This window comes from Gallinula chloropus (assembly GCF_964237585.1).
Source record: "Gallinula chloropus genome assembly, chromosome: Z".
In the NCBI taxonomy this organism is placed as follows: domain Eukaryota; kingdom Metazoa; phylum Chordata; class Aves; order Gruiformes; family Rallidae; genus Gallinula; species Gallinula chloropus.
In genome coordinates, this window is record NC_140089.1 from 39,629,654 (window position 1) to 39,654,175 (window position 24,522).

The following is a 24,522-nucleotide window of genomic DNA, read 5'->3' on the forward strand; positions in this document are numbered from 1 at the left end:
GTTTCCACCGTTGCAACCACCCCCACAGGGCACTGTCCACCATCCAGGAGTCAGGATAGAGGTGCATTTTCAGCCACTTTTTGTATCTGGCAATGTTTAAAGCCAGCAGGATGGATTTTACCTCTCCAAACTGGCTGGATTCTCCTTCTCTTTCAGCAGCTTCTGCAACTTGCGATGTATAGGATTCCACATGGCAGCATGGCAGCCTTCCACCTCTGATGTTTTCCAACAATGCGACAGGACCCATCAGTGAACAGGGCATATTTTTTTCTCATTTTCTGGCAGTTTGTTATATAGTGGAGCCTCTTCGGCACAGGTCACTTCCTTCTCTGGTGATCCTCCAAAATCACAGAATCACAGAATCACAGGGGTTGGAAGGGACCTCAAGAGATGATCGGGTCCAACCCCCCTGCCACAGCAGCTCCCTAGTTCATATCACACAGATAGGCATCCAGACGAGTCTTGAATATCTCCAGAGAAGGAGACTCCACCACCTCCCTGGGCAGCCTGTCCCAGGGCTCTGTCACCCTCACTGTGTAAAAGTTCTTCCACATGTTGGCGTGGAACTTCCTGTGCTCCAACTTGCAGCCATTGACCCTTGTCCTGTCCCCACAGACCACTTGAAAAGGGGCTGGACATTTCCCCCTGCACCCCATACTTCAGACATTTATAAACATTAATAAGGTCCCCCCTTAGTCTTCTTTTCTCCAGGCTGAACAGACCCAGCTCACTCAGCCTTTCCTCATAGGGGAGATGCTCCAGGCCCTTAATCATCTTTGTAGCCCTTCTCTGGACTCTCTCCAGGAGATCCCTGTCTTTTTTATACCAGGGAGCCCAGAAATGGACACAATACTCCAGGTGGGACCTGAGCAGGGCAGAGTAGAGGGGGAGGATCACCTCCTTTGACCTGCTGGCTATGCTCCTCCTGATGCACCCCAGGATCCCATTGGCTCTCTTAGCCACCAGGGCACACTGCTGGCTCATGGCCAACCTGTCATCAACCAGGACCCCCACGTCTTTCTCCACAGAGCTCTTCTCCAACAGGTCATCCCCCAGCCTGTACTGATACAAGTGGTTATTCCTTCCCAGGTGCAAGACTCTACACTTGCTTTTGTTGAACCTCATCTGGTTTCTCCCTGCTCAGCTCTCCAGCCTGTCCAGGTGTCTCTGGATGGCAGCGCAGTGTTCCTGCGTGTCAGCCACTCCTCCCAGCTTTGTATCATCAGGTACTTGCTGAGGGTGGATGCTATTCCCTCATCAAGGTCGTCAATGAAGATATTAAACAGGACTGGACCCAACACTGAGCCCTGGGGAGCACTGCTAGTCACAGGTCTCTAGTCAGACTCTGCTCCACTGATCACCACCCTCTGAGCTCAGTCTGACAGCCAATTCTCAACCCACCTCCCTGCCCACTCATCTATCCCATGCTCTCTCAGCTTTGCTATCAGGATGCCATGGGAGACAGTATCGAAAGCCTTGCTGAAGTCAAGGTGGATGACATCCACTGCTCTCCCTCCATCTACCCAGCTGGTGATGAGATCATAGAAGGCTATGAGATTGGTCGAGCATGATCTCCCCATGCTGACTACTCCTCATGACCTTCTTCTCTTCCAATTGCTTGGAGATGACATCCAGAACAAGATGTTTCATCATCTTTGACTCCTGGCCAGTCTGTGATCTCTTCCAGAATCCCTGGGTGACTGGGCTTTCCTGTTTGAGCCCTCTGCAGGATTAGTGCAACCCACTTGCTCCACATAGCATCGATGACATGGTGCATAGAAGGGCCCAGCACCAGCAGTCAGGGTGCCAGGAGGAGCTGGGCTTCAGCTCCAATCACTTCTGAAGTGGCTCGAACCCCTTCATGTGCTGCCAGTGTTTCCTGTGGGAGTGTAACGGGTCTTGGAGCCTCTGTAGCCCCGACTCCAAAACCACAGGGGTTGGCCTTGAGTCTCCCCCGATGCTTTCTGCCAGACTCCAGGTAGGGCCCTTCCTCCTAGCTGTGTTTCCACCCCTGGGGCAGTAGGTTCCAGGTGTACTGGATGGCCTTCTAAGCAAAAGCAAACCATGACTTGTACTCAGCCACCAAAGGGACTGAAAAGAAAGCATTTGCAATATCAGTTGTGACATACCACTTGGCTGCTTTTGACTCCAGTTCACTCTGGAGTTCCAGCATGGCTGGCACTGCAGCACTCATGGGCGGCGTGACGTTGTTCAGGCCACAATAGTCCACTGTCAGCCTCCACTATCCATTGGACTTCCATCCCGGCCATATCACAGAATCAGAATATGTCAGGTTGGAAGGGACCTTTAAAGGTCAACTAGTCCAACTCCCCTGCAGTAACCAGGGACACTTTTAACTAGATCAGGTTGCTCAGAGCTTCATCAAGCCTGATCTTGAATGTCTCCAGGAATGGGGGCTCTACCACCTCTCTGGGCCATCTGTTCCGGTGTCTCACCACCTTCATAGTAAAAGACTTCTTCCTAATGTCTTATCTAAACCTACCCTGCTCTAGTTTAAAACCACTACGCCTCTTCCTATTGCTAGATCTCCATGTAGTCCCTCACCAGCTTTCCTTTTCCCCTTAAGGTACTGGAAGGCCACTATAAGGTCTCCTCTGAGCCTTCTCTTCTCCAGGCTGAACAACTCCAACTCCCTAAGCCAGCCTTTGTACAAGAGATGCTCCAGCTCTCTGATGATCCTTGTTGATCTCCTCTGGTCTCACTTGAAGAGGTCCATCTCCTTTTTGTGCTGAGGGCTCCAGAGTTGGATACAGTATTCCAAGTGGGATCTCACAAGAGCAGGAGGTAAATCGTCTCTCAAGCTGCTGTCTGCACTTCTTTTGATGCTGCCCAGGATGTGATTTGCCTTCTGAGCTGCAAGTGCACATTGTTAGCTCATGGCCAGCTTTTCATCCATCAATACCTCCAAAGTCTTTTTTTGCAGGGCTGCCTTCTCTCACATCACCCCTCAGCCTGTATTGATAACTTGGATTGCCCCAACTCATGTGCAGGACCTTACACTTGCACTTCATGAGATTTGCATAGGCCCACCTCTCTAGCTGGTCCAGGTCTCTCTGCATGACATCCCATCCCTCTGGCATGTCGATTGCACCACTCAGCTTGGTGTCAACTACAAGCTTGCTGAGGGTGTAGTTGATCCCACTATGTCATTGATGAAGATATTTAACAACACTGGTTCCAGTATGGATCCTGGAGGGACACTACTTGTCACTCCTCTCCATCTGAACATTGAGCCATAATGGGATTGTTAAAGAGTGAACAAGTTCTGCTGATCAGTCCCTGACTGCAGTTCAGGCATCAGGTTCTGGATAGGAATCAGGGAGTCTTAGCTGGTGTGACATTTTCATCTGCACATCACTGTGGCAGCAATTGGCACCTGTTGTTCTTTGACCCTCAGCAACCCCACAACAGAAGGGTCTTCCCAGAGCCCAGGCAAAACAGACAATTTTTCATTTTCCTCTGCCTCCAGGGCAGCTACTCAGAAAGCCCACCCATAACACTTTTGGGTATTTATTCCTATACCACCTTCAAAACACAGTTTGGGCATGCAGAAGTAGAGAAATACTTAATCTTCATGTTCAATGATCCACAAACTTGCAAAACTGTGTGCAAATCGAAGTCTGGGCCTGGAGTCCTCCCTGTGCTTCTAGCTGCTGACAGCCAGCAGCTACCAGCAGCCCTCAAAATGCAGGTGTTGTTAAGAGGATGCTTGGGCCTGTGGAGAAAGCCCCCAGGACGGCCAGGCCAGGGCAGGAGGGGGGAGAGGCCTGTTGTGTGTGTGCCACAGCTCTCACAGGGGCCCAAAACACCCTGTTTCCCAGCCGATGTCACTGCATGCCGCAGGCGTGATCTGGCCCTTCGCTACATACAGTCGAAGAACACGGAAAATGAAAGAATTCTCCATCAGCACAGCTCGCAACGAGCAGGCCCAACTTCCCCCCACCACCACCACCACCGCCACCGAGCAGAAGGAAACCATCGCCGCCGGGGCTGCTCGGTGACCGCCGCCTGCCCGCGGGGTCCGACAGCGCCCCGGGGACTCCCCAGCGTACGCTTGGCATCGCTTGGCGCGTCAGGCACTGCAAGCGGGCGGCGGCCAAGCGGGCCCAGCCAGGGTGCGTTTCAGGGGCCGAAGCAAGCGCCCCGGTTCCCCAAAACCCCGCGGCGTGCCGGCGCTAGGGCACCGGGCAGCGCTCCCGGCGTAGCCCTGGAGACCGCCGCGGTAGCAGCCGCCCCGCCCCAGGGAAGCCCTGCCCCGCCCCCGCAGGCCGCACCCCCCCGCCGGGCGGCCTCCCCGGCAGCCGCGGCCACGCCCCCAGGCTCTGCACACGGCTCCTTCCCCGCCGCCCGGGGACACAAGTAGCTCTGTGACGTCGCCCGGAGCTGGGCGCTTCCCCGCCCTCGCGGGTGGCGGTGGCTCGGACCGCCCTTCCGGCGCGCCCTGTCCCCGCCGCTCCCGGGCCGCAGGGCGCATGTCTCGGCGGCCCGATGCTGCCGGCAGGGGGAGGAAGAAGAGGAGGAGGAGGAGCCAGCGGGAGGGCACAGCTCTCTCCTCCTCTTCCTCCTCCTCCTCCTCCCTTTCCACCACCTCTCCTCCTCCCTCTCCCCTGCGTCTTCCCGCCGCCCGCCCACCGCGTACGGCGCGTCTCGCATCGTGCCGCCGCCGAAACGGCCGCCGCTACTGCTGCGGGAACAAAGGAGGGAAGCGGCGGCGGCGGTGCCGCCAGCTCCGCGCCCCGCGCTCCCCCGACCTCCCCTCGACCGACAGCCGCCCGGAGTTACCCGCTGCCCCTTCTGCGACACCCGCCGCGGGGTATCTGGCCCCCGCCGGGAACAGGTAGGTAGAGGGGGGGGTGCCAGCTGGGCTGGGCTTCCCGTAGCCCACACGGCAGCGGGGGGGCATGCCCGGACCTCCCGGCAGGAGGTTCTGCCGCCTCTCTTGGCGGTGTCCTCCCTCCCGGCGTGGCGGGGAGGCCACGGGCCGGGACAGTGCAGGGCAGCCCCGGCGGCGAGACAATAAGGTTTCCGTGTCCGCTGGCGGCGGGGCCGTGAGGGCCGGCGGCGGCGCGGGACGGGGCCGGGAGTGACTCAGGGGTTTGCGAGCAGCGGCCCGGCCTCGCCGCCTGGCTGGTTACCCTCCGCCCGCCGGCGCCGATCCTTAAACCGGCAGCCTCTTGAGTCTTTTGTGTTCCGGTGTCCTCGGCGGAGGAGGCGGGAGGACAGCTGAGGCGTACCGCGCTGTGGGCGCTTGGCAGCGGCTCCCCTTTTGTCTGACGCACGCAGCCGGGCTTCACCCCCCTCGGTGGGCGCCCGGTGTCGGTCCGCCTTCGGTTTAATGCGGTAACCCTGTTGGGATCGACCCTTCGGCCCCGCTTCCTCCGAGCGCGGCCGGGCAGGGGCCCCGAGCAGCCGCGGCGAGACCACGCTCTGTTTTGGTTTCTGTGTTTCTCGTGTGTAACCGCGGCCCCTCTTCGAGAGGCGGGTAAGGCTGAGGTACAGGGGGTATTTAGGTCAGGAAGGCCGTCGCTGACGCAGTTCCCGGGTTTTGCGGTTGGTTTCAGTGCGCGTCGGGGCCTTTATTTCCCTCGTTAAGCTAAAGATGCGGGGACGGCCGGGCCCGCGGGAGGGAGTCAGGCTGCGCCCGCCGCTGCTGCGGTGTCCGGGCCGTTGCCTCACGGCGGAAGGGCGGCTTAGGTGCGCGGCCTGGGCCGCTGATGGGGTGGATGTACGCTCCCCTCCGACTTAGGCTTGTAGCCGCCAGAGTGAGCGGCGTGGGTTGCTGCCGGAGTCAACGCGTTGAGTAAGAGGGCTCTGCTCTGCGTCGGGCGGCCCCGGGGCTAAGCAGGAGCATCCCTGGGGCCAAGACCCTTGGCTGAGCCAGACCTTTTTTTATTAGGTTGGGTGTTGGGGTCGTGTGTCCCCCCTCAAAAGGGAGCAGTCGGGGTTCGCTACCCACACCCAAGGTCGTGGGGCGTACTTGTGAAGCGGGGACCGCCCGCTGGGTCCCCGGTCACACCCAGGCGTCCTCGGTGCGCGCTGCGAACCGGCGGCGAAAATGGCTGTTGGGAGATGACGGGCTGGTGATGCTGCATTTTCGGGCGTGTTTCAGCATCCGCGCTCCCCGCTCTCCCCTGGAAAGAAAGGGTAATCCGGTTTCGCCGCTTCCTCCCGCCTCCGGCGCGCCGGGGCCCGGTGGGTCGCGGAGGAGCCGGCAGCCTGCGGGAGATATAAATAGGAGCTGATTTCAGCGGGACGGTGGCTGCGGCGGAGCGCCCGGGCCCCGCGCCCCCGTCACGTCGCAGCCGTCTGACAGGCGGAAGCGCAGCGGTTCGCCCATGTGACGGGCGGGCCCGCTCGGGGGCGGGGGGAGGCGGGGGGGAAGAAGCGGATCGAGCTGGTAAGGAAGGGTTCAGCAGCCTGCCGGTACAGTACGCCCGGGGGGGGAAACTCGCCGCCCGGTCAGCTGGGGTGAGGGCGCGGCAGCTGGCGGTAGGCGCTTTGGGGAGGAGCGGAGGTGGGCACCTCGCAGAGCCGGGGGAGGCCTGGCATCGCAAGCCTTGGGTAACGACTTGACCTTTCAGTCAGGGGCGTGAGTTTCCCCTGGTGGAAGAAGGCGCTGACAGAGGAGCTGTGGAGACAGGTTTGTGGTAGGTTAATACTGCCTTTGGCACCTGAAGCTGGGTTTTGTTAGCGGATGTTAGCTCGCAGTGCACTGATTTGGAAGTGAAGCGAGTCAGTCGAGGTTGGCGGCAACAGCGTGTTTGATGGCACTTTTTAAACTTGCCTGCTCGATAAGAAGGCGGAAGCACAGCCTTTATTTCTGTTACACAGACGTAGGCCTGCAATACAGGTGACAGGGCTCTTCAGGACGTGGTTCTAGGTGGGTCGTAGTGTCTTCTGACTCCCGTAAGTGGCAGTAAAACTGTATCAGAGTAAGTGTGAATCTGTTTCGTAGTCCTGAGAGGAAGCTGCTTATACATGAAAAATATTATAAGGTCGTAAACAAAGCAGATACCTGGAAAATGAGGTCCTGTGACCACCAGCAGGCAAGCAGATGCAGATGCCTTTTGCTTTTTTACTGTTTCCTGCTTTTGGTTTACTTTGATCCCAGAAATCTAGTTTAAACCTAGACAAAGGTAGCTGTAAGTTTGAAGTTACCCTACTAGTGGAATGTAAATTTTCTACTTGCAGTGTGGGATTTCTTGTTAAAAGAAATACTTCTCTTTACACTATAATGAATTTGCTTTCTGCATTTCTTACTTCCCACAATAATAAAATATCAGTAATAAAACATCAGCTGTAAAATATCTCTTACTATGACTTTTCATGAATAGTAAGACAGCAAGCTAGAGATAAGCCTAAAAATGTCTCCAGGTACCACGTACAGTGCTACTAAATTTAAATTTGGAGGGGGACAAGTGCAGTATTCTGGCATGTCCTCAATTTGTAGCAGGTTGCTTGATTACTCTGTTCCAGTTTCATTGCCTTTGGGAATCGAGGATATAGTCAGTGTTAAATTTTTCTACTAACCTTGCTGTGTAAAGGTTAACCAGCAGTGAAGGTGAAGTATTTTATATTCTAACTGCTGCAGTTCATGGCAGAGTTAGCCTTGTCTGGCTTTGGGAGGCTCAGAGGTCTTGGTATAACTTTATTAAGACAAAGGATTTAACGGGTATGTGGTTTATTTGGTTGTGGGTTTTCTTTAACGTGTAGGCTGTGTAATGGAACACATTCAACAGGACAAGAGTTGTTGATTGTATTTAGATCTGGTCTAAACTTATTTCAGACATGATCTTTAAAGTCTTGGTTGAAGGGCAGGTTGTACACATGTTGTTGACAGTGCTCAGTATCGGGTTTCACAGCTTTGTTTTGGAAAGTCATTCTAAAGATGGGAATACAGACTCCTCTAACTGTTGCTAACACTTTTTACTGTTCTGATTGTATTGTGAGAGTAGGAACTGCTAATTAGCGGAATTAGCATAAAAATTATGCAAGATCAAGATTGTTGAAAAAGTTGAGGGTCTTCTGCCGGAGGGGATGGGGGATGGGAGGTGGGGGACAGAGTAAGCTATGTTATTTTCCAGAACTGTTTCCTAGATAGGAACTTGGTCTTGCTTATTTTGCATGTCCCCGTTAGTGCTCAGAGGCTGGTAATAAAGGGCTCTTTTGGCTGTCAAATTGAATTTGGTCATAACCTGCACATGCAGCTCAGTACCCAACAAGTAATTTCTCAGTATTAGTATGATGATGCTTTTTCTTCTCTTAAAGATTCGTAATGATGTTACTTAGCAATACTATTGCAGTATTGAGTGGTATATTAACATCCATATAACCCTCTTTAAGAATGCTGATATCATTTTTGAGGGGCAGGGTGAGCAGACAACTTTAATTCTGTAACCTGGGAATCGATTTTGGTGGTGTGCCAGCTCCTAATGCAGTTCTTGGTTTTATTTACAGCATCGAGATGACTCAGGAGACAAACCAGACCCCAGGGCCTATGCTTTGTAGTACAGGATGTGGATTTTATGGAAATCCTAGGACAAATGGGATGTGTTCGGTTTGCTACAAAGAGCATCTTCAGCGACAGCAGAATAGCGGTAGAATCAGCCCAATGGGTAAGGGGGTGTGGTGGGTTGGTTGGGCCTTTCTTTTTTACTTACCTTAAAATAAAGCATGTAGAACATGGGGAGGAGTCCCAGAGTACTTTTCAGGAGAACTTCTGTAAGCTGTGTACTAAAGCAATGACTCTCAAAGTCAATACTACTTTAAATCACCGTATAAAGGTAAAAATTCATTTCTGTGTACTGTGTTCTGGCCTGTGTGGAACTCAGACATAACTTGCTTTCCCACCTGGTCTCCTCTGGGAGCGTATTATTATACAACATCTGTATTTTGGTTGTTAACAGTGTAGCCTGTCTCTAAGAAGTAATATGCACTAACAGTAAAGATTGTGTGCAGACAGTATGCAGCTGTACACAAGACTAACATATATTCTGCAATTTATCGATAACTGACTTGTCAGATTCTTGTTATATAGGAACAGCCAGTGGTTCAAACAGTCCTACCTCAGACTCTGCATCTGTACAGAGATCAGATACTAGCTTAAACAACTGTGAAGGTGCTGCTGGCAGCACATCTGAAAAATCAAGGTAAGATGATTGCATTACTTGGAGGTGTGAATGAGTTGTGAGTGTGCAGCAAGTTGGAGGAATACAGCAATCCTGCCCTGTTGCAGTGAGTTTATGCCGAGGGAAAAGTGTCAGTGCTTTATGAATCTTTTAAACATGAACTGATTGAAGTATTTGGTGTTGGACTGCTACATTTAAAAGGGTGATTTAATAATTTGGAGAAATACCTACTACAGGTTTGCCTGTTTTCCTTAAAGGAAACTAGGGTAAAACATTTGAAGACAGTGGAAGTAGGGGTCAGGAATCTGCATTGGTAGTAATTGAACTGGGGTGGTTTATCATTGGGTCTAGAGAGTTTTCAGTCTTTGTTATGCATGCAAAGCTATGTAAATTACGTGTTTCACTGTACTTAAACAGAAATGTGCCTGTTGCCGCTTTGCCTGTAACGCAGCAGATGACAGAAATGAGCATTTCAAGGGAGGACAAAGTAACACCGAAAGAAGAGACGGAGCCAGGTATGTTTGCAGAGTAACACCGGGTGCCGCTGCTGATTTAATGGAAGCTGACAGCGAGTTCACTTTCTAAGTAGGCATGTCCTGCTGTGCCGATGGTCTTGAGGAACTGCTAACATGATTGTTAAGGGTGCTTTTTGAGTACTCTCTAGTCAGAATCAAGAAAAAGGACTTAGTGCCACAAAAGCCTTTGAAAAGGAGTGGTATTAAAAAAAAAAAAGGTTACATCTGTGAGGGTTGTTTTGGGTACCAAACCTTTGTTATTAAAAGTAAGGCACTCTAAAATTGTGTTTGGGCAAGGTGTTCTGTTTTAAAGTCAAAACAGATATTTCTGTATATTATCTAGTAGTGAAATTACTGCTGACTCATGTCAATGAAAATGGCTTGTACTTTTAGAGAGTGGAGTTCTTAAATTCCATTCTATGGAGTGAGGCTTTGGAGAAGGGAATACTTGGTTTAAAAATACTAACAAAAGCTGTTTATCATTCTTGAGCTGAATTAATAATCAGATAAAACCAAAGCATTGTTCCACTCATGTTAGGATAGTTGCAGCCTTATTTTGCTGGGTGTGAATTGTCAGTTTAAACATTCAGTCATACTGGAAGGTTTTGGCTGTAGCTAGTGTGATCTGTTTCTTGGAGGGAGGCAGGGGGGGCAGCTTTCTTTTTTACAACTTATTACAATGACTGAATTAATATAAATGTGTTCAAATAGATATCTCGATGCACTTGTTCCATACTGGAATATATTTCCACATCTTTTTTTTTTTTTTAATGTAACAGTTCTAAAATAGGCTTAAGTCAGTAAAAGTTCATGTTTAGTTGGAAGTCTGTTTATTCAAGCTAAAGATAAAATTAGGGTTTTTTTTACCCCTTCGTTTTGGAGTCAGTGAGATGAAAATTGCAGGAGATGCTACTCAGAACACTCTAAAAGTTATTTTTATCTAAATGTATTTTTGCCTGCAAAGACTGCTCTAACACTTGGTATTTAATTCCTCAGTATTTGTACAGAGGCATTTACCAATTGAAGTAAGTCATGTTAAGCCAAGATTCTGAGACATGAACAGAAGTAAAATTATACAATATATTGGGTTTTCATTGTGTATGCACTGGGAGGAGATCTTCTTGCAAGTATTCACTTCCTGTAATTGATGCAACAATTTCAGTATGTAACTGAGAAATAACTCAGACTTTACTACAATGGTGGTTTAAAGCCCATCTTACCTTGTTCTTACTTGAAATGTGTCAGGCAGGAAAGAGGAATACATAAAATGGTAGCAGTGTTGGAGTAATGTATTGGTGACTTTACCAGTAGTAATTTGTTATTTTTGCCAAGTTTAAAGTACAGTCTTCAGTTATTGTTGACATATTACCTGTTTTTCAGGTTCTGTGGGACAGCTGTGTGATAGGTAGTGTCAAACAGTGCTCTGTTGATCAGAATAGGGGTAAAAAAATCCAAAAGCAGTTCAGGAGATATTGTTGTAAATAATCTTGTAGGTTGAAACCAATGAAAGTTGTCACAAGCTTGTGTAGAGAGCACTAGAAAAAACTGTTACAGAACTTTAAACCCATATGGAAAAATTGTGGAACAGAACTGCCTTCCTGAGTACATACCTGTAAATTCATGAGACAGACTCTGCTGCTGTAGTGCCTGAGTTCCCTTTGAACTGTTACAGTTTGGCACAGATTGCAGATGGCATATGATAGTGTCCTTCATGTGCTATTCTTGGGGTTTGTTGGATGTCTGAAGTGCAGTAAGAGTTGGCTGTATTTAGTAGTACATTGATCTCTGTTTTGTAGGCAAGAGAAGCTGGCCTAGACTTTTTAGCTTTTTATAACGAATCTTGTGTTTGAACAGGCTGGTTTGGGTTATCTAGCAGCATCCAATAGGGAGGAACTGAAACGATGGTACATAATTCAGGTCATGCCTCATAGCAACAAAACTAATGCGTTCTTTGAGGTGCAATTTTCTAAGATAATGCCACAGTCATAGAGTTGCTAATGAAAGAACTGTCCAGTTGTAATCAGTTTGACCCCAGCTAACCGAATTCATAACCATCTGAGGTAGTAACAGATGATGAATGTAACCTTCAAGCAAAGGCTTCAGTAGCCTGTTCTCCATTTAATGTCTTTAACAGTGTGAAGTCACATTCTCTTATACCATTTTAATTAGCAAATGACATTTTTAGTATTTTCTTTACGAGCCAGGGAATTAAAAATAAAGTTGCATCTGGTTATCTGATTAGGTTTTTTGTAGCAGTCTGTAGCATCAAGTTATAGAATCATCAAGGCTGGAGAAGACCTTCAGAATCCTGAAGTCCATCTGTTAGCCCCATACCATCAAACCACTAAGCCATCTCCCAAAGTGTCTCATTGACTGAGGTCTCCCCTCAGCCCTGCCCTTCTCCAGGTTGAACAGCCCCAGCTCCCTCAGTCTCTCCTCATAAGACCTGTTCTAAGACCTTTAATCAGTCTAGTTGCCCTTCTTTACACCCTCTCTAGAAACTCTTCTTGTTGCCCATTACCACGGAGGCTGGGTTAATTTCTGTCTGGGCTTTTGACCTTCTAATTCTCTCCCTCGTAGACTTAGAATATATTTTGTAAGCATTGTGAGTGGGCTGCCCCTTCCTCCAAAGGTCATATACTCTGTTTTCTCCCTGAGTGCCAGCCAAAGCTCTCTGTTCAGCCAGACTGGTCTTGTGTGCTGCCATCTCACCTTGCAGCAGAAGGGAACGGCTTGTTCCTGCACCTTCGGGACTTCCTTCTTGAAGAGTGTCCAGTCTTCCTGGATTCCTGTACCCTGATTCCCAAGGAGTTCTGGCAATCAGGCTACTGAGCAAGTTTGCCCTTTGGAAGTCTAGGGTACCAGCTTCACTTGTTTGTTGCCTATGCCATGTGTGTTGGTATAGATGCACTTCAAATGGGCTAATGATCCCAACAGCTTTTAGTGGGCATGGCCTCTAATTTTTACTTGACCTTTCTCAGGTGCTTTCATGGTTCCTAAACGATCCAAACCCCTTGCCTAAGTGTTTCCGTAAATGAGATGGCAGAATGAGACTCTTTGCTAGCATACCATCCTACAGACCCTGGCATGCTTCCCCAGGGCTTATTCCTAGCAGGCCCAGCTTTACCCCCATCAAAACTAGCTTAAAGCTTTCTAAATGAGCCCTACTAACTCCTGCTCCAGAATCCTTTTTTCCCTCTAGGATGTGTGCATAACGTTTGTTGGCAGCAGGTCTGGTGTCCTGTAAGCAACCCATAACTGAAAAACACAAATCCCTGCTGATGACACCAGTCCTGGAGCCACAAATTGACCTGTTGATTATCCTGCACACTTCCTGGTCAGTCACTGCTATTGTAGGCATGGAGGAGATCACAAATGGTGATATCTGCATATCGGGAGCTCTGCACCCCTCAGGAGGGAGTCACCCACAACAATGGACGTCTGTTTTACATTTTGGGGTCCGTTTTGATGGTTGGTCTTAAAGGAGTTTGTTTAGGTGGCACTTCTGTCTTTTGAGAGTTACTGTAGAATCACAGAATACTTGGAAGGGAACAATACGGATCATCAAGTCCCAACTCCTGGCTCAACACGGGCCAGCCAGGTCAGAACATGTGACTGAGTGCATTGTCCAGATGCTTCTAGAATTCAGTCAAGCTTGGGGCTATGACCACTTCCCTGGGGAGCCTGTGCCAGTGTCTGACCACCCTCTCAATAAGGAACCTTTTCCTAATATCCCCTTGTTGCAGCTTCATGCTGTTCCCTTGGGTTCTATCACTGGTCTCCAAAGACAGAAGATTGGCATCTGTCCCTTGGCTCTCCCTTGTCAGGAAGTCATGGACCATAATGAGGTCTCCCCTCAGCTTCCTCTTCTCCAGGCTTTACAAACCAAGGGACTTCTCTTGATGCCTCGGAAAGCCGGAATCAAAACTCAAAGGCCTTGGTGACTGTTAAGCAGGTGTCCTTTATTGCAGCGCTGGGCACACAGGGGATCACTCCTCCGAATGAGTGCCCAGCACTGCAGTAAAGGATACCTGCTTAATGGTCACCAAGGCTATTGAGTTTCGATTCCAGCTTTCTGAGGCATCACTCTTCAGCAGATGTCCCCTTCAGACCCTTCCCCATCCTCCTTGCCCTCCTCTGGACACTGTCCAGTAGTTTTGTGCCCCTCTTGTACTGTGGCACCCAAAACTGCACCCAGTACTCAAGGTGAGGCTGCACCAGCACAGTGTAGAGCGGGACAGTCTCCTCCCTAGACCCCTGGTCATGCCGTGGCTGATGCACCCCAGGATATGGTTGGCCCTTGTCGCTGCCTGGGCACACTGCTGGCTCATGTCTAACACTTGCTGTCAACCAGGACCCCCAAATCCCTCTCAGCACGGGCGGCTGATCCCCCAGGCTGGATGTGCAGCCAGGGCTGCCCCTTCCCAGGTGCAGAATTTGGTATTGCCCTTGTTAAACTTCATGCTTTTGGTGACTGCCCAGCTCTCTTGTCTGTCCAGGTCTCCCTGCAAGGCTTCACCTTCAACAGAGTTGACAAATATTATCCCCATAAAGGCGAACAGTGTCCCTGTAATCCTCCCACGTGGCCTGACCTTGCTTCCATTGGCATTGCACACTTTCATTTCCCAGCTAAGCTCTAGAAGGTGGTCCCTGTTCAGCCAAGCCAGCCTCCTGCCCCCCCTGCTTGACTTCCAGTGTTTTGGAGTTGCCTGTTCCTGTGCTATTAGAAGGTAGTGCTCAAAAAGTGACCAGCATTGATGGACCTCTGTGCCTTCAAAAGCAGTTTCACAGTGGACCTTACCAACTAATGCCTCGAGCAGCCCAAAATCTTCTCTTCCCTTATCTAGGAGGCAGACTTCCTCCTCTCACTAAAGATTTTAATTCCACTATTTTGTGATTGCTATGGCCAAGATGGCCACCTACCATGAAATCGTCTCTGTTCATAAGCAGCAGATGTAGAAGGGTACCTTTCCTCATTGGCTTCCCTAACAGCTGAATAAGGAAGTTATCATCCTCACTAACAGCTGATTCATCCTGCGGGGTCCCATGCCTGTTGTACAAAGGCTCTGGAGGCGGTGTGGCTTTTAAGGGAACGTGCCTGCTTTGTTTGTTTTGCTGGGCAGGAATCTGTTCCCATTGTTAGTGCTTCTGTGAGTTACTGCAGGAAGGCTGGGAAGTTAGCTGTGAGCTTGTGGAATCCTCTGCTCCTCTATTAAGGTTTGGCTCCTGCACCATTTTTGTAGCAAGCAGGTTGTGATAGAATTTGTCTTACCTCCCTCTTGCTCTCCCCAGTACTCTTCAATCTGCTTACCTCCATCCTGAGCTCCATTGCTGCTTCCTGTGCCACCCTGCAGAGCCGGCTGTAGCCAGAGCTGCCCCACACCTGTTACCAGCGAGAAGCCTGTGACCTGGGCAGCAGCCTGCTGCCGTGGGAGCCCCCTCTGAGTACCCACATCACTTTTGGTGGGTGCTGTGACCATGGCCTTCCTCAGCCAGGTACACAGCACTGTGTGCTGGGCATGCATCCACCCCCTCACCGCCTGTTTGTGACCCGGTCGTTGCGCTCCATCGGGGCTTGTTTTCACAGCGGGGGTGTAGTTGGTGAGCGGCCGCTGGCGTGTGGGATCATCCACCAGTGCAGCTGGCTCCACCAGCATCACGTCAGCAGCCCACCCACGAGCTGCCAGTGCCCAGCGCAGGCCTGATGCTCTCCCAGCTTCACAAAGCCCCCAAAAGCAGCTCTGCCGTTCCCATCCCCAGTGTGGGCCTACCTGCACCGGTGCTGGTCACTTACTTGCTGTTGGAATTGAAGCAAGTAACTTGAGAAGGTGAAGTGGTGAGAAATTAAGCTGAACAGGTTTGTTTTTCATGAGGGTGTGTTTTGTTCTTTGGGGTTTTTCTTCCTTCACAAGTGTTGAGCTTGCAGCCCAGTTTCTCATTCAGAACAAACACCCCTCTAAGACAATCGCATCATAACATTTGAAGGGTGAAAGTCACTGTAGATGTAACTGAACTAGTGGTTTGTAATCGACATGTATAATGTGCTAAATTTCCTTGTAACTTATAATTCAACTCATTGTTGCAGTTTTCCAGCTGAATGGTGATGCCTGCGTAGTTGTGTGTCTGAACTAGTCAGAAGTCAGAGAAATCTAAATGTCCAGAATCATGTGGACTGCTTACAAAATACTTCAAATAGGACTTTACACTTCTTAAGGATTGAATTGTACTCTCAAGTCTAGTCAGACTATACCCAAAACATTATAGAAATACGATTCATAGCTGCTTTGTGGGTTTCTTTTCTGTGCTGAGTTTCTGGAATTAAATACAAAACTCAGCAAACTTCTTTCATTGTGTTATGCTATCAGAGCATCATCTCTACCAAGTTGCTGAGGCATAGTTCAGTCCTTCCTGAAGCACTGGGTGTATGTTAGGGAGGCTGCAGGTGGGGGACAAGTATTCAGATGGAAATAAAAGCTGTACAAGAAACAGGGTTGAGTTATATAGTAACCACTAAAAATAAACTGTTTTGAAAACAAGTATGTTTTAAGTTACAGCATATCTTTAGCATTTTCTTGAGCTTTTGTAGGTCATTACCACACTAAATGATGAGCCTCCAGTCAGGTCTGTCAGTGTTTCCAGGCATAAGTATGAGCATAAGCATCAGAGTCTTGGGTTTGATTTTTGTTGTTGTTTTGTTTGCTTTTAATTTTGTTCTGTTTTTAAACCCGGTAAGAGCTCAGTTTTAGGCAACTGTGTGATTAGCTATCACTTTATGAAGCCACAGCTGCAGAGTAGCACTGCTTATCAAGATAGTGAACCAGAAATTGTACAGATTATGGTCTCATGTAAATTACATAGTAAGAAAAACACCCAAATATTGTTAACTTACTGTATGATTCTATCCACATAGTGTACTCTTCTTGTTCCTGAATTAATGAGCTTCAAAAGACAGCAGGCAGTGGTAGTTGGCTTGCTTGTTTCTTGGCTTTCTACCAAGTCAATATGATTAGAGTTATTTTACAGCTGTCCTATATTCAGGTTGAGACCCTGTTATGGGCTACCCTCACTTACATTGCAGATAAAACACACTGGATCTATCTGTGGTGTATAGATTATGCTCCAGGTAATGTTGTGAGTAATATGTAGAGTAGAGAGCTAGTCTGAGGTACGGTAGGCTCAAGAGGGTAACTAAATGATATTGCTTAGATCTTCTTGTACTAAGTTCCTTCTGAATTCTGATGTGTTTTCAAACACCCTATAGTGTTTTAACTAGGTTCCTTTCTATAGACAGTTACTTTGTAGCTGTTTTTAAAACTGTCTGATACAAATGTCTCTTCTTGAAAATAAGAAAATTACTATGTCTGCTGTAACTTCAGTAGATGCTCCTTATTAAAACAACTCTGAAACAGAACCAGTAGTCTCTTAAGTCTTGAAGTTGTTGATCTTGGAAGATAAGACTGGGGACCAGCTGTTGGTCCCATGCTTATTTGTGGTGGGATGCTACTATTATTTTAACTGAGGTGTATGTGGTGACCAAATTAAACTGTATTTCTGTGTGATACTGAAAGTGTCTTTACATTCTGTTAGTGTAACAGTGGTAGACATTCAGTACACTGAGGTGGATGGGTGGGTGGTGGGAGGGGAGGTGAGTTGCCTGCTGCACAACATTTCTATTCCCTTTCTTCGGCATAAAATGAAACATGATGAAAGTTTGTTCTGCAGCCTTTCATCGTGGGCACCTGGATTGGCATAGCAATTGTAGTTCCTGAAGAGTAAAGCTTGATAAAGCATAATAACTACTGTCTATCTCTTCAGACTAAAATCATATATACAAGTCCAAGTTTACACAATCCCTAATACAGCTTTCCACTCCAGTACTGTGGAAGTGCAGTCCAATGTATTTCTGATGACTTCTGACTTTACCTTTTTTCTCTTCTGTTTTAATTTTACCAGTTCTTGCATGGTGGCAGTGAGGAGTTAGCTACACCATGAATGCTCAAATCATTTTTTTTATGCTTTAAAGATTTTACTTCACTGTTACGCTTACCATTTACTAGTCATTTTGGTTAATTTTTTTGTAGTCAGAGAAGCTTTAAAAAACTTTTTGGTGTTACTTTGATAACCCTTTATGATTGCTTTTGATATGGGAAGGAGTTAAAAACTATACTGCTTTACTTTCATCAGACTTTATTCAAACACTGGAATTCATTCCTTACTAGTGTGAAATCGTAGGGGGGGAAATGCCTACAGTATGCATGTTCAGCCATACTGTTTTATATAAAGAAAACTAATGTCAGTTTTGAAAATCCTGTTTCTGTTTAAGTTGTTTCCAATTTTGAGTGGAAGTCTCACACAGTTACTGGGGCTGAATTTTTCATGGTCTGAGAAAGGTCTTGTTTTCTAGCCTGTGGGACCTTTCTGAAGTTGAGTAGCTGTCATGCAGTGACATGTGGCTAACTTCTACCACCTTGCTGATCACACATGCCTTTTCTAAAGATGGGTCTTTAGGCTCCTCTCCAGTACTAGGATTATGTTAGTCTTTATTACCTTAGCAGATCTGTGGTAGTCTTCCTCTGCATGATGGTAATGCATTTTAGAACCCCTGTAGATAATAACATAGGACCAAAATAATAGTTAGCAGAGGCCTGACCAGTTCTGAAAATGTGTTGCTCCTAAGTGGTTTTGGCTTGTAACAGAAGAACTGGTCTAGTAAAATTCAAGTGAGCTGAACCTGGACAGGGTAACCTCTTCAGCCAAAGGTTGTGAAGGGAAATTACCAAGGCTAAAGAGAAGGGTGGGTGCCAGCTGGAACTCTGTGCTAATGCTGGTAACACTGTTAGTGTGAGCAGCTCCATAGGTACCAGTAACCACTACTTTTCTGACTTCCAGCATTTGTTCAGTTATTGATTCTGTGGTGATCACACGTCAGTCATTCCACCTGATGATGAACACTGTACAATTTCTGGCATAAAATTGAGTGTGTGGAGGAGGACTGGGGTTGTACCTGCCTGAGTGGATTTGGCTTCTGTGGTAATAGCAGCCATTTGTGACACGCTGTTGTCAGCATAGTATATTAACTTTATATAGGCACCTGATGTCATAGTCGAACAACTACAACTTGTGGTATTTCTCATCTGAGCCACAGTTTGATAAAAAAGGGGTTTTGTTCTCTAGCTTGCAGGACCTTTCTGAAGTTGAGTAAAGTAATTAAGGGTAGGCAGCTTTGACTCTGGCCAGGCATGTTCATGAAGGTTTAATGTGATAGAATCTCATCATCAAACTTAACTCTGCTGGCTTAAAAGAACAGGAGAATATTTTATTCATGGAGAGTAATTTAACATTTAAGTTTTCATTTTGGGAGGGTTATGTCCCATCTTCTCTTGGGACCTTTTAGTGCCTATTACTGCATGTTGTGGATTGTTTTATTTCTTCTTGGAACATGTTTCAGTCGTGGGGAAAGATTCTGTTCAACAGCCCTTTTGGATAAATGTGCTTCTCAGGTTTAAGGTCTTTAATTCTTCCAGTCCCTGGGCTAGTAGATGGTAGTATTTTCCCCTTAGTTTAATTTGTTCTCAGCACCTTCATTTTGTGGTAGAGAGATCTAGTAGTCTATCCTCTGTGCCTTGGTAGTTCCTGGGACATTGCTGCTTCCACTTTTACTTCCCTGCTGGCATGTTAGGCAATGATAAATGTTGTTCCTTTTCTTGTTTTCATTTTCTCTATTGCATATTGCAAGTGACTGTAATTATTTAGGTCATTACCAATTTGTCCCCTTCTTCTGCATTTTCCTTTGCATCTGAAACAGCATGAATACAGTCCTTCCAGGGCTGGTACCTGTTTATAGGTTGGTTCTGATGCAGATAAACCTTCCCCCTGGCAAGCTGTACACCAAATTGCAATGTGCGTGAGCATTTATGGTTCCTCTTTTTCATCTGCTGTGGCTTATGATCAGCTTTAATTTTTAAACAAATTAGCAATATAATAAATCTAAAAGGAGTTTGAACGCGCTTTTTGAGAGGTGTTCTGCCTTTAAGGCCACAGCTGATGGTTGTTAGCCAAGGTGCATCGTATCAAACACTGTTTGTGATATTGCTAGGTATTTTTTTAGTAGCATCTCAATTAAATCCGCTCACACCAAACACTGCTTCCCGTGGGACTTAAGGACAAGTTGAGAGGATCATCTCAGTTCATCTAGAAAATGTGGGTAGTCAAGGCAAAGAAATTGCTTTCTAAGAAAACAAACAAAAAAAATCCAGCAGAAATTACTCAAAAAATCCACTGATTTCACCAAATTTTTGGAAAAATAAGGTGACAATAAATGAAGTTAATTGTTCATTAGGATTGTTGCTTCAGTGTATAAGTACAAGAAAATAGTAGGAACCATTGGTTTACTGCATGAAAAGTTATGGTGGTGAGCACTGAATGTTCCTTGCTACCTCTGAGAGCTTGTAATTTTTAAATCTTGTTTAGATGATGTTGTGACTGGGCACCTGTCTCATGCAGTGAGGCTTTCTAGGTGTCAGTGTTAATAGTGAGCGGGTGTTAGAATAACTGAACACAGTGATGCAAATGCAGTTAAAAGACAAGTGTGGTGGATAAAGGCCAGAAACAGTCAACATGTTTTCATGTCTAGAAAAAAAATCCACTTTTCACAGGATACAGATCCAGAAGAATGACAACTATCCTATTTTCATGCATAAATTTGATTACAAATAAGTCCTTAAAGCTTACATACTCCCATTTGTTTTGCAATGCATTTTGTAGGTTGTTCTATTTTACAGCAATAGAAGTCGTCATAGACCCGTGGAGTGTATAAGAAGCAGGAGTTAGTTGTGTACAAACACACCTCTCAGCTTTCATTTGCTTCAGTTTATCTATAAAGAGTATATTTCTTAAAAAAAGTTTGGAAGAAATACCTTTGTTATTGTTTATAAAGTGAACGAATTCATAGAATTTCACAAAAGAACAATGTTGTGTTCTTCAGAGGTGACTGAAGTTTGTGTGAGGGTGTTCATGGCAGAGACATTTGAAAAATTACTCATATTGACTATACCTGCTTGAATATTAAACCTGAATAGAGTAGAAGAACACAGACATTCAACATAAATCTGGGCTTTGTTGTTAAATGACTGAAAGTGTAGAAAACCTGAGGGCTCCTTTGAACCTTGTGTGTTTAGCAGTGCTCTAGATCTGTCACCAAATCAGTGTCTTGCTGCCTGCTGTTTTGGTGTATGGTTTTAGACATCTGACTTCATAAGTGTAGTGGCAAAGTAACTCAATACTATGATAGTAAAGTATTACTGAATTTTGTTGTTGTTGTTTCAGAAAAATGTACCTATTCGATTATCTACAGGTGTCTTCTGTTTAGCTGTGAAAATATTCTTACTGGTTTAGATTAAAAGTTACTTGATAATATTTCTAAAAGTCATTTTAAACCTAGATATTTAAATACCAATGCGTTCCAGGCCCTTAACACCTGCACAGGCTTAATAAGTGTCTTATTTTCTAGCTGGTGGAACTGTGGGGGAAATCTGACTAACTTGTGTAGAGCCCAGAAGGAAGAACAGAGTACCCAAAAGTCCCTATTCCTGATTTATATTGCTCATAGTTTCTAGTCTATGAGGTACTTCAGCAACAAACATCAGGGTCTTAGTAGGGAGAATTAATCCTTAAGAAATAGATGTATGCTAATGAAGTCAAGAAAAGGAAATTTAACCTTTGTTTCCTGTTTGCTTTAATAGTTGTTACTCAACCAAGCCCATCAGTTTCTCAGCCTAGTACTTCACAGAGTGAAGAGAGAGCTCCTGAACTGCCCAAACCAAAGAAGAACAGGTGTTTCATGTGCAGAAAGAAGGTTGGCCTTACAGGTATGAGAATATTTTGTCAGTTTTGAACAGATGCTTATGATTAGTTGCCTTTTGCTAGATGAAACTTTATTAAATATCTATAGCATTACTCTTGCTTGTTTCTTCAGAGTTCAAATCAACTTAGTTCAGTTGCTCATTTTTCATATTCTGTATATCAGAATAGATGAACGCCCCCCCCCCCCTTTATACTGACTAAGACCTTAACTTACTTCTTAATTAAATATGAAGCTTCATAGTGATATTGCTTCTTTTTCTGTGTCCAGGATTTGACTGCCGATGTGGCAACTTATTTTGTGGACTTCACCGTTACTCTGACAAGCATAACTGCCCGTATGATTACAAAGCAGAAGCTGCAGCAAAAATCAGGAAAGAGAATCCAGTCGTGGTGGCGGAAAAAATCCAGAGAATATAAATTAGCCTGCTTGCAAACAGACTGACTGACTTTTTGGTTGGTTTTTTTTTAATATAACCTAGGAAAACACAAAAGAGCAGGTGCATGGCCATTTTCCTTTGTTCTCCAAAGTTTTACTTTTAGTCTTGTCTACTTTAATGATATTTCGGAATGTTTGGGTGTTTGTTACAGGCAGAATTGGATAGATACAGCCCTTGAAAGTAAATATGCCCTCCCCAGAATATAATTGGATGATCAGAAACCTACGCAGGAATGCATATGCACAGAGGACAGACCATAGTTCACATGTGCCAAACAGATGTATGCTATCTGCATGTTTGCAGCAGATCTGCCTTTTGAGATGTGCTTAAGGTATATAATCTTTGGCTAGTGTTATGTGCCTGTTATGGAGAAAGATACATCAAAAATGTTGGCAGTCTACTTTTATCACTTAAAATTTCATTCTGATTTTGGTTTCCAGACTCCCATTGTGTTCCAGCAGCATATAAGCTTTGTAGAAGGGTCCACCATTGCTGTAAAGTGAGTGTTGGTGCCATATTTAAGAAAGTCACTTATCAATTGCACTGAGGAAAAGGGGTGGGGCGGGAACATAAGTATGGGAACACTGTTTCAGAAAAATATTACATTGACTTTAGAATCATGAAAGTAGATTCCCGAAGGAAGTGTCCTGCTAGGAACTTACGAACTACCCTGCAACATGAGCTGTCTGCTTTTCCTTGCATGGCTGAATATGTTCACGGAATACCCTGAGATGGAACAGACCCACAAGGATCATTGAATGTCAGCTGCTAGCTCCATACAGGACCAGTCAAGAAAGAGCCTGTGACTGAGGGCATTGTCCAGATGCTTCTAGAACTCAGTCAAGCTCCGGGCTGTGCGCACTTCCCTGGGGAGCCTGTGCCAGTGCCCAACCACCCTCTCAGTAAAGAATCTCTTACTAATATCCAACCTAAATCTCCCCTGTTGCAGCTTCATGCCACTCCCTTGGGTTCTGTCACTGGTCATCAAAGAGTGGAGATGAACGCCTGCCCCTTGGCTCCCCCTTGTCAGGAAGCCATGGCCCACAGTGAGGTCTCCCCTCAGCCTCCTTTTCTCTCGGCTGAAGAAATCAAGGTACTTCAGTCTCTCATCTGCGGACACCCCCTGCAGACCCTTCCCCATTCTTGTCCTCCTCTGGACACCATCCAATAGTGTTGTGTCCCTCTTGTACTGTGGCACCCAAAATTGCACCCAGTACTCAAGGTGAGGCTGCACCAGCACAGTGTAGAGTGGGACAGTCCCCTCCCTAGACCCCTGGCTGTGCCATGCTTGATGCACCCCAGGATATGGTTGGCCCTTCTGGCTGCCTGGGCACACTGCTGGCTCATGTCCAACACTTGCTGTCAACCAAGACCCCCAAATCCCTTTCAGTATGGCTGGCCTCCAGTGTCTGATCGCCCAGGCTGGATATGCAGCCAGGGCTGCCCCTTCCCAGGTGCAGAATTTGGTATTGCCCTTGTTAAACTTCATGCTTTTGGTGACTGCCCAGCACTCTCATCTGTCCAGGTCTCTCTGCAAGGCTTCTCCACCCTCAACAGAGTCAACAGCTCCTCCCAATTTGATGTTTTGTAGCACAATACTCTAATATTATAGTTTACAAGCAAAGTTACATATGTTTTTATACATACCACAATAGCTCTATCAAGCGATGTGTCTGAGTAAGTTGCTGAAGTATTAGAGCAGCTTATTATTCATATATTTGTTCCATGTGTCCTGAGTTCAAAAGAATACTAGGGGTTTATTTTTTCTAGTTTTAAATATTAACAGTTTCACCATTCTGCATGGAAAACCATACCCAATGTGGCTGCTGTAGACTTAAGTCATAGCTGGAACCACTCTTGGAGGGCTGCTGTATCATTTTTAATTGTACTTGGGTGTAGGACTGTAGTGTTCTTGGGTGTATTGCATGGGCTGCGTTATCTACAGCATTGTACAATAACAACTCTAGAAAAGGCAGTATACTTCACTGATGCTTGTCTGGTAATATCACTTCTGTGTTATAATGGAAGGGGTTTTTGTGATGTATGAAACTTGTGGTTTTTTATATAAAAAAGTACAATTTAGACTAGTGTTGTGGTAATGCCTGTTCTCATCTGTAAATAGTTATGTATGTACACAAGGCGCTACTCCTAAACTTCTGATTTTTATTGCAGTGTTCAGTCTTAGTTTTTTACTTAAAGGCATCAAGTTTTGCTTCTAACTTTGTTCCTCTGAGTTAATAGATATGCAAACATGTACAGATAGTTCATATTTATGTATTGCACATAATCATGCTACCTGGCATCTATGCTATATTGTATTATGTAAATAATAAAAATCATGTACAGAAGGAAATACTTCCTTTTGTGATAGTTCATTGTTTCTAGTTATTTCTGTAATCAGAAGGTGACCTTGTATAGAGGTTGAGGTGTAAAGTTAGCATCAAGTTCTTGGAGAAGTTTAGGACTGTACGTGGATGAGTCTGCCTGTGTGCCTTAAGTCATCTTTCCTATGTAGACATACCAACTTATTTTAAGGCATTTTGCTGAGCGGTTGGGATA

The 24,522-nt window shown here is 46.4% G+C and overlaps 1 protein-coding gene across 2 annotated transcripts; it reads left to right on the forward strand.

The window, feature by feature from the left end:
* The first annotated feature begins 4,829 nt into the window (after positions 1–4,829).
* On the forward strand, positions 4,830–24,316 carry ZFAND5 (zinc finger AN1-type containing 5). Of its 2 annotated transcripts, none has more exons than XM_084278962.1 (6): positions 4,830–4,858; positions 8,479–8,636; positions 9,044–9,170; positions 9,567–9,664; positions 21,406–21,531; positions 21,795–24,316. In XM_084278962.1, the coding sequence occupies exons 2-6, from the start codon at positions 8,486–8,488 to the stop codon at positions 21,941–21,943; spliced, it is 651 nt and encodes a 216-aa protein (XP_084135088.1). In that variant the 5' UTR covers positions 4,830–4,858; positions 8,479–8,485; the 3' UTR covers positions 21,944–24,316. The 2 variants fall into 2 exon arrangements, with proteins under 2 accessions (XP_084135088.1, XP_084135089.1); XM_084278963.1 differs by having other exon boundaries at positions 9,059–9,170.
* The last annotated feature ends 206 nt before the right edge of the window (positions 24,317–24,522 follow it).

Bases quoted from the DNA above. Each gene is read 5' to 3' on its own strand.
- ZFAND5 (XM_084278962.1), top strand. From the start codon at position 8,486: ATGACTCAGGAGACAAACCAGACCCCAGGGCCTATGCTTTGTAGTACA. The intron at 9,171-9,566 runs GTAAGATGATTG...GTACTTAAACAG, and splicing joins AGCACATCTGAAAAATCAAG to AAATGTGCCTGTTGCCGCTT. The intron at 9,665-21,405 runs GTATGTTTGCAG...TTGCTTTAATAG, and splicing joins GAAAGAAGAGACGGAGCCAG to TTGTTACTCAACCAAGCCCA.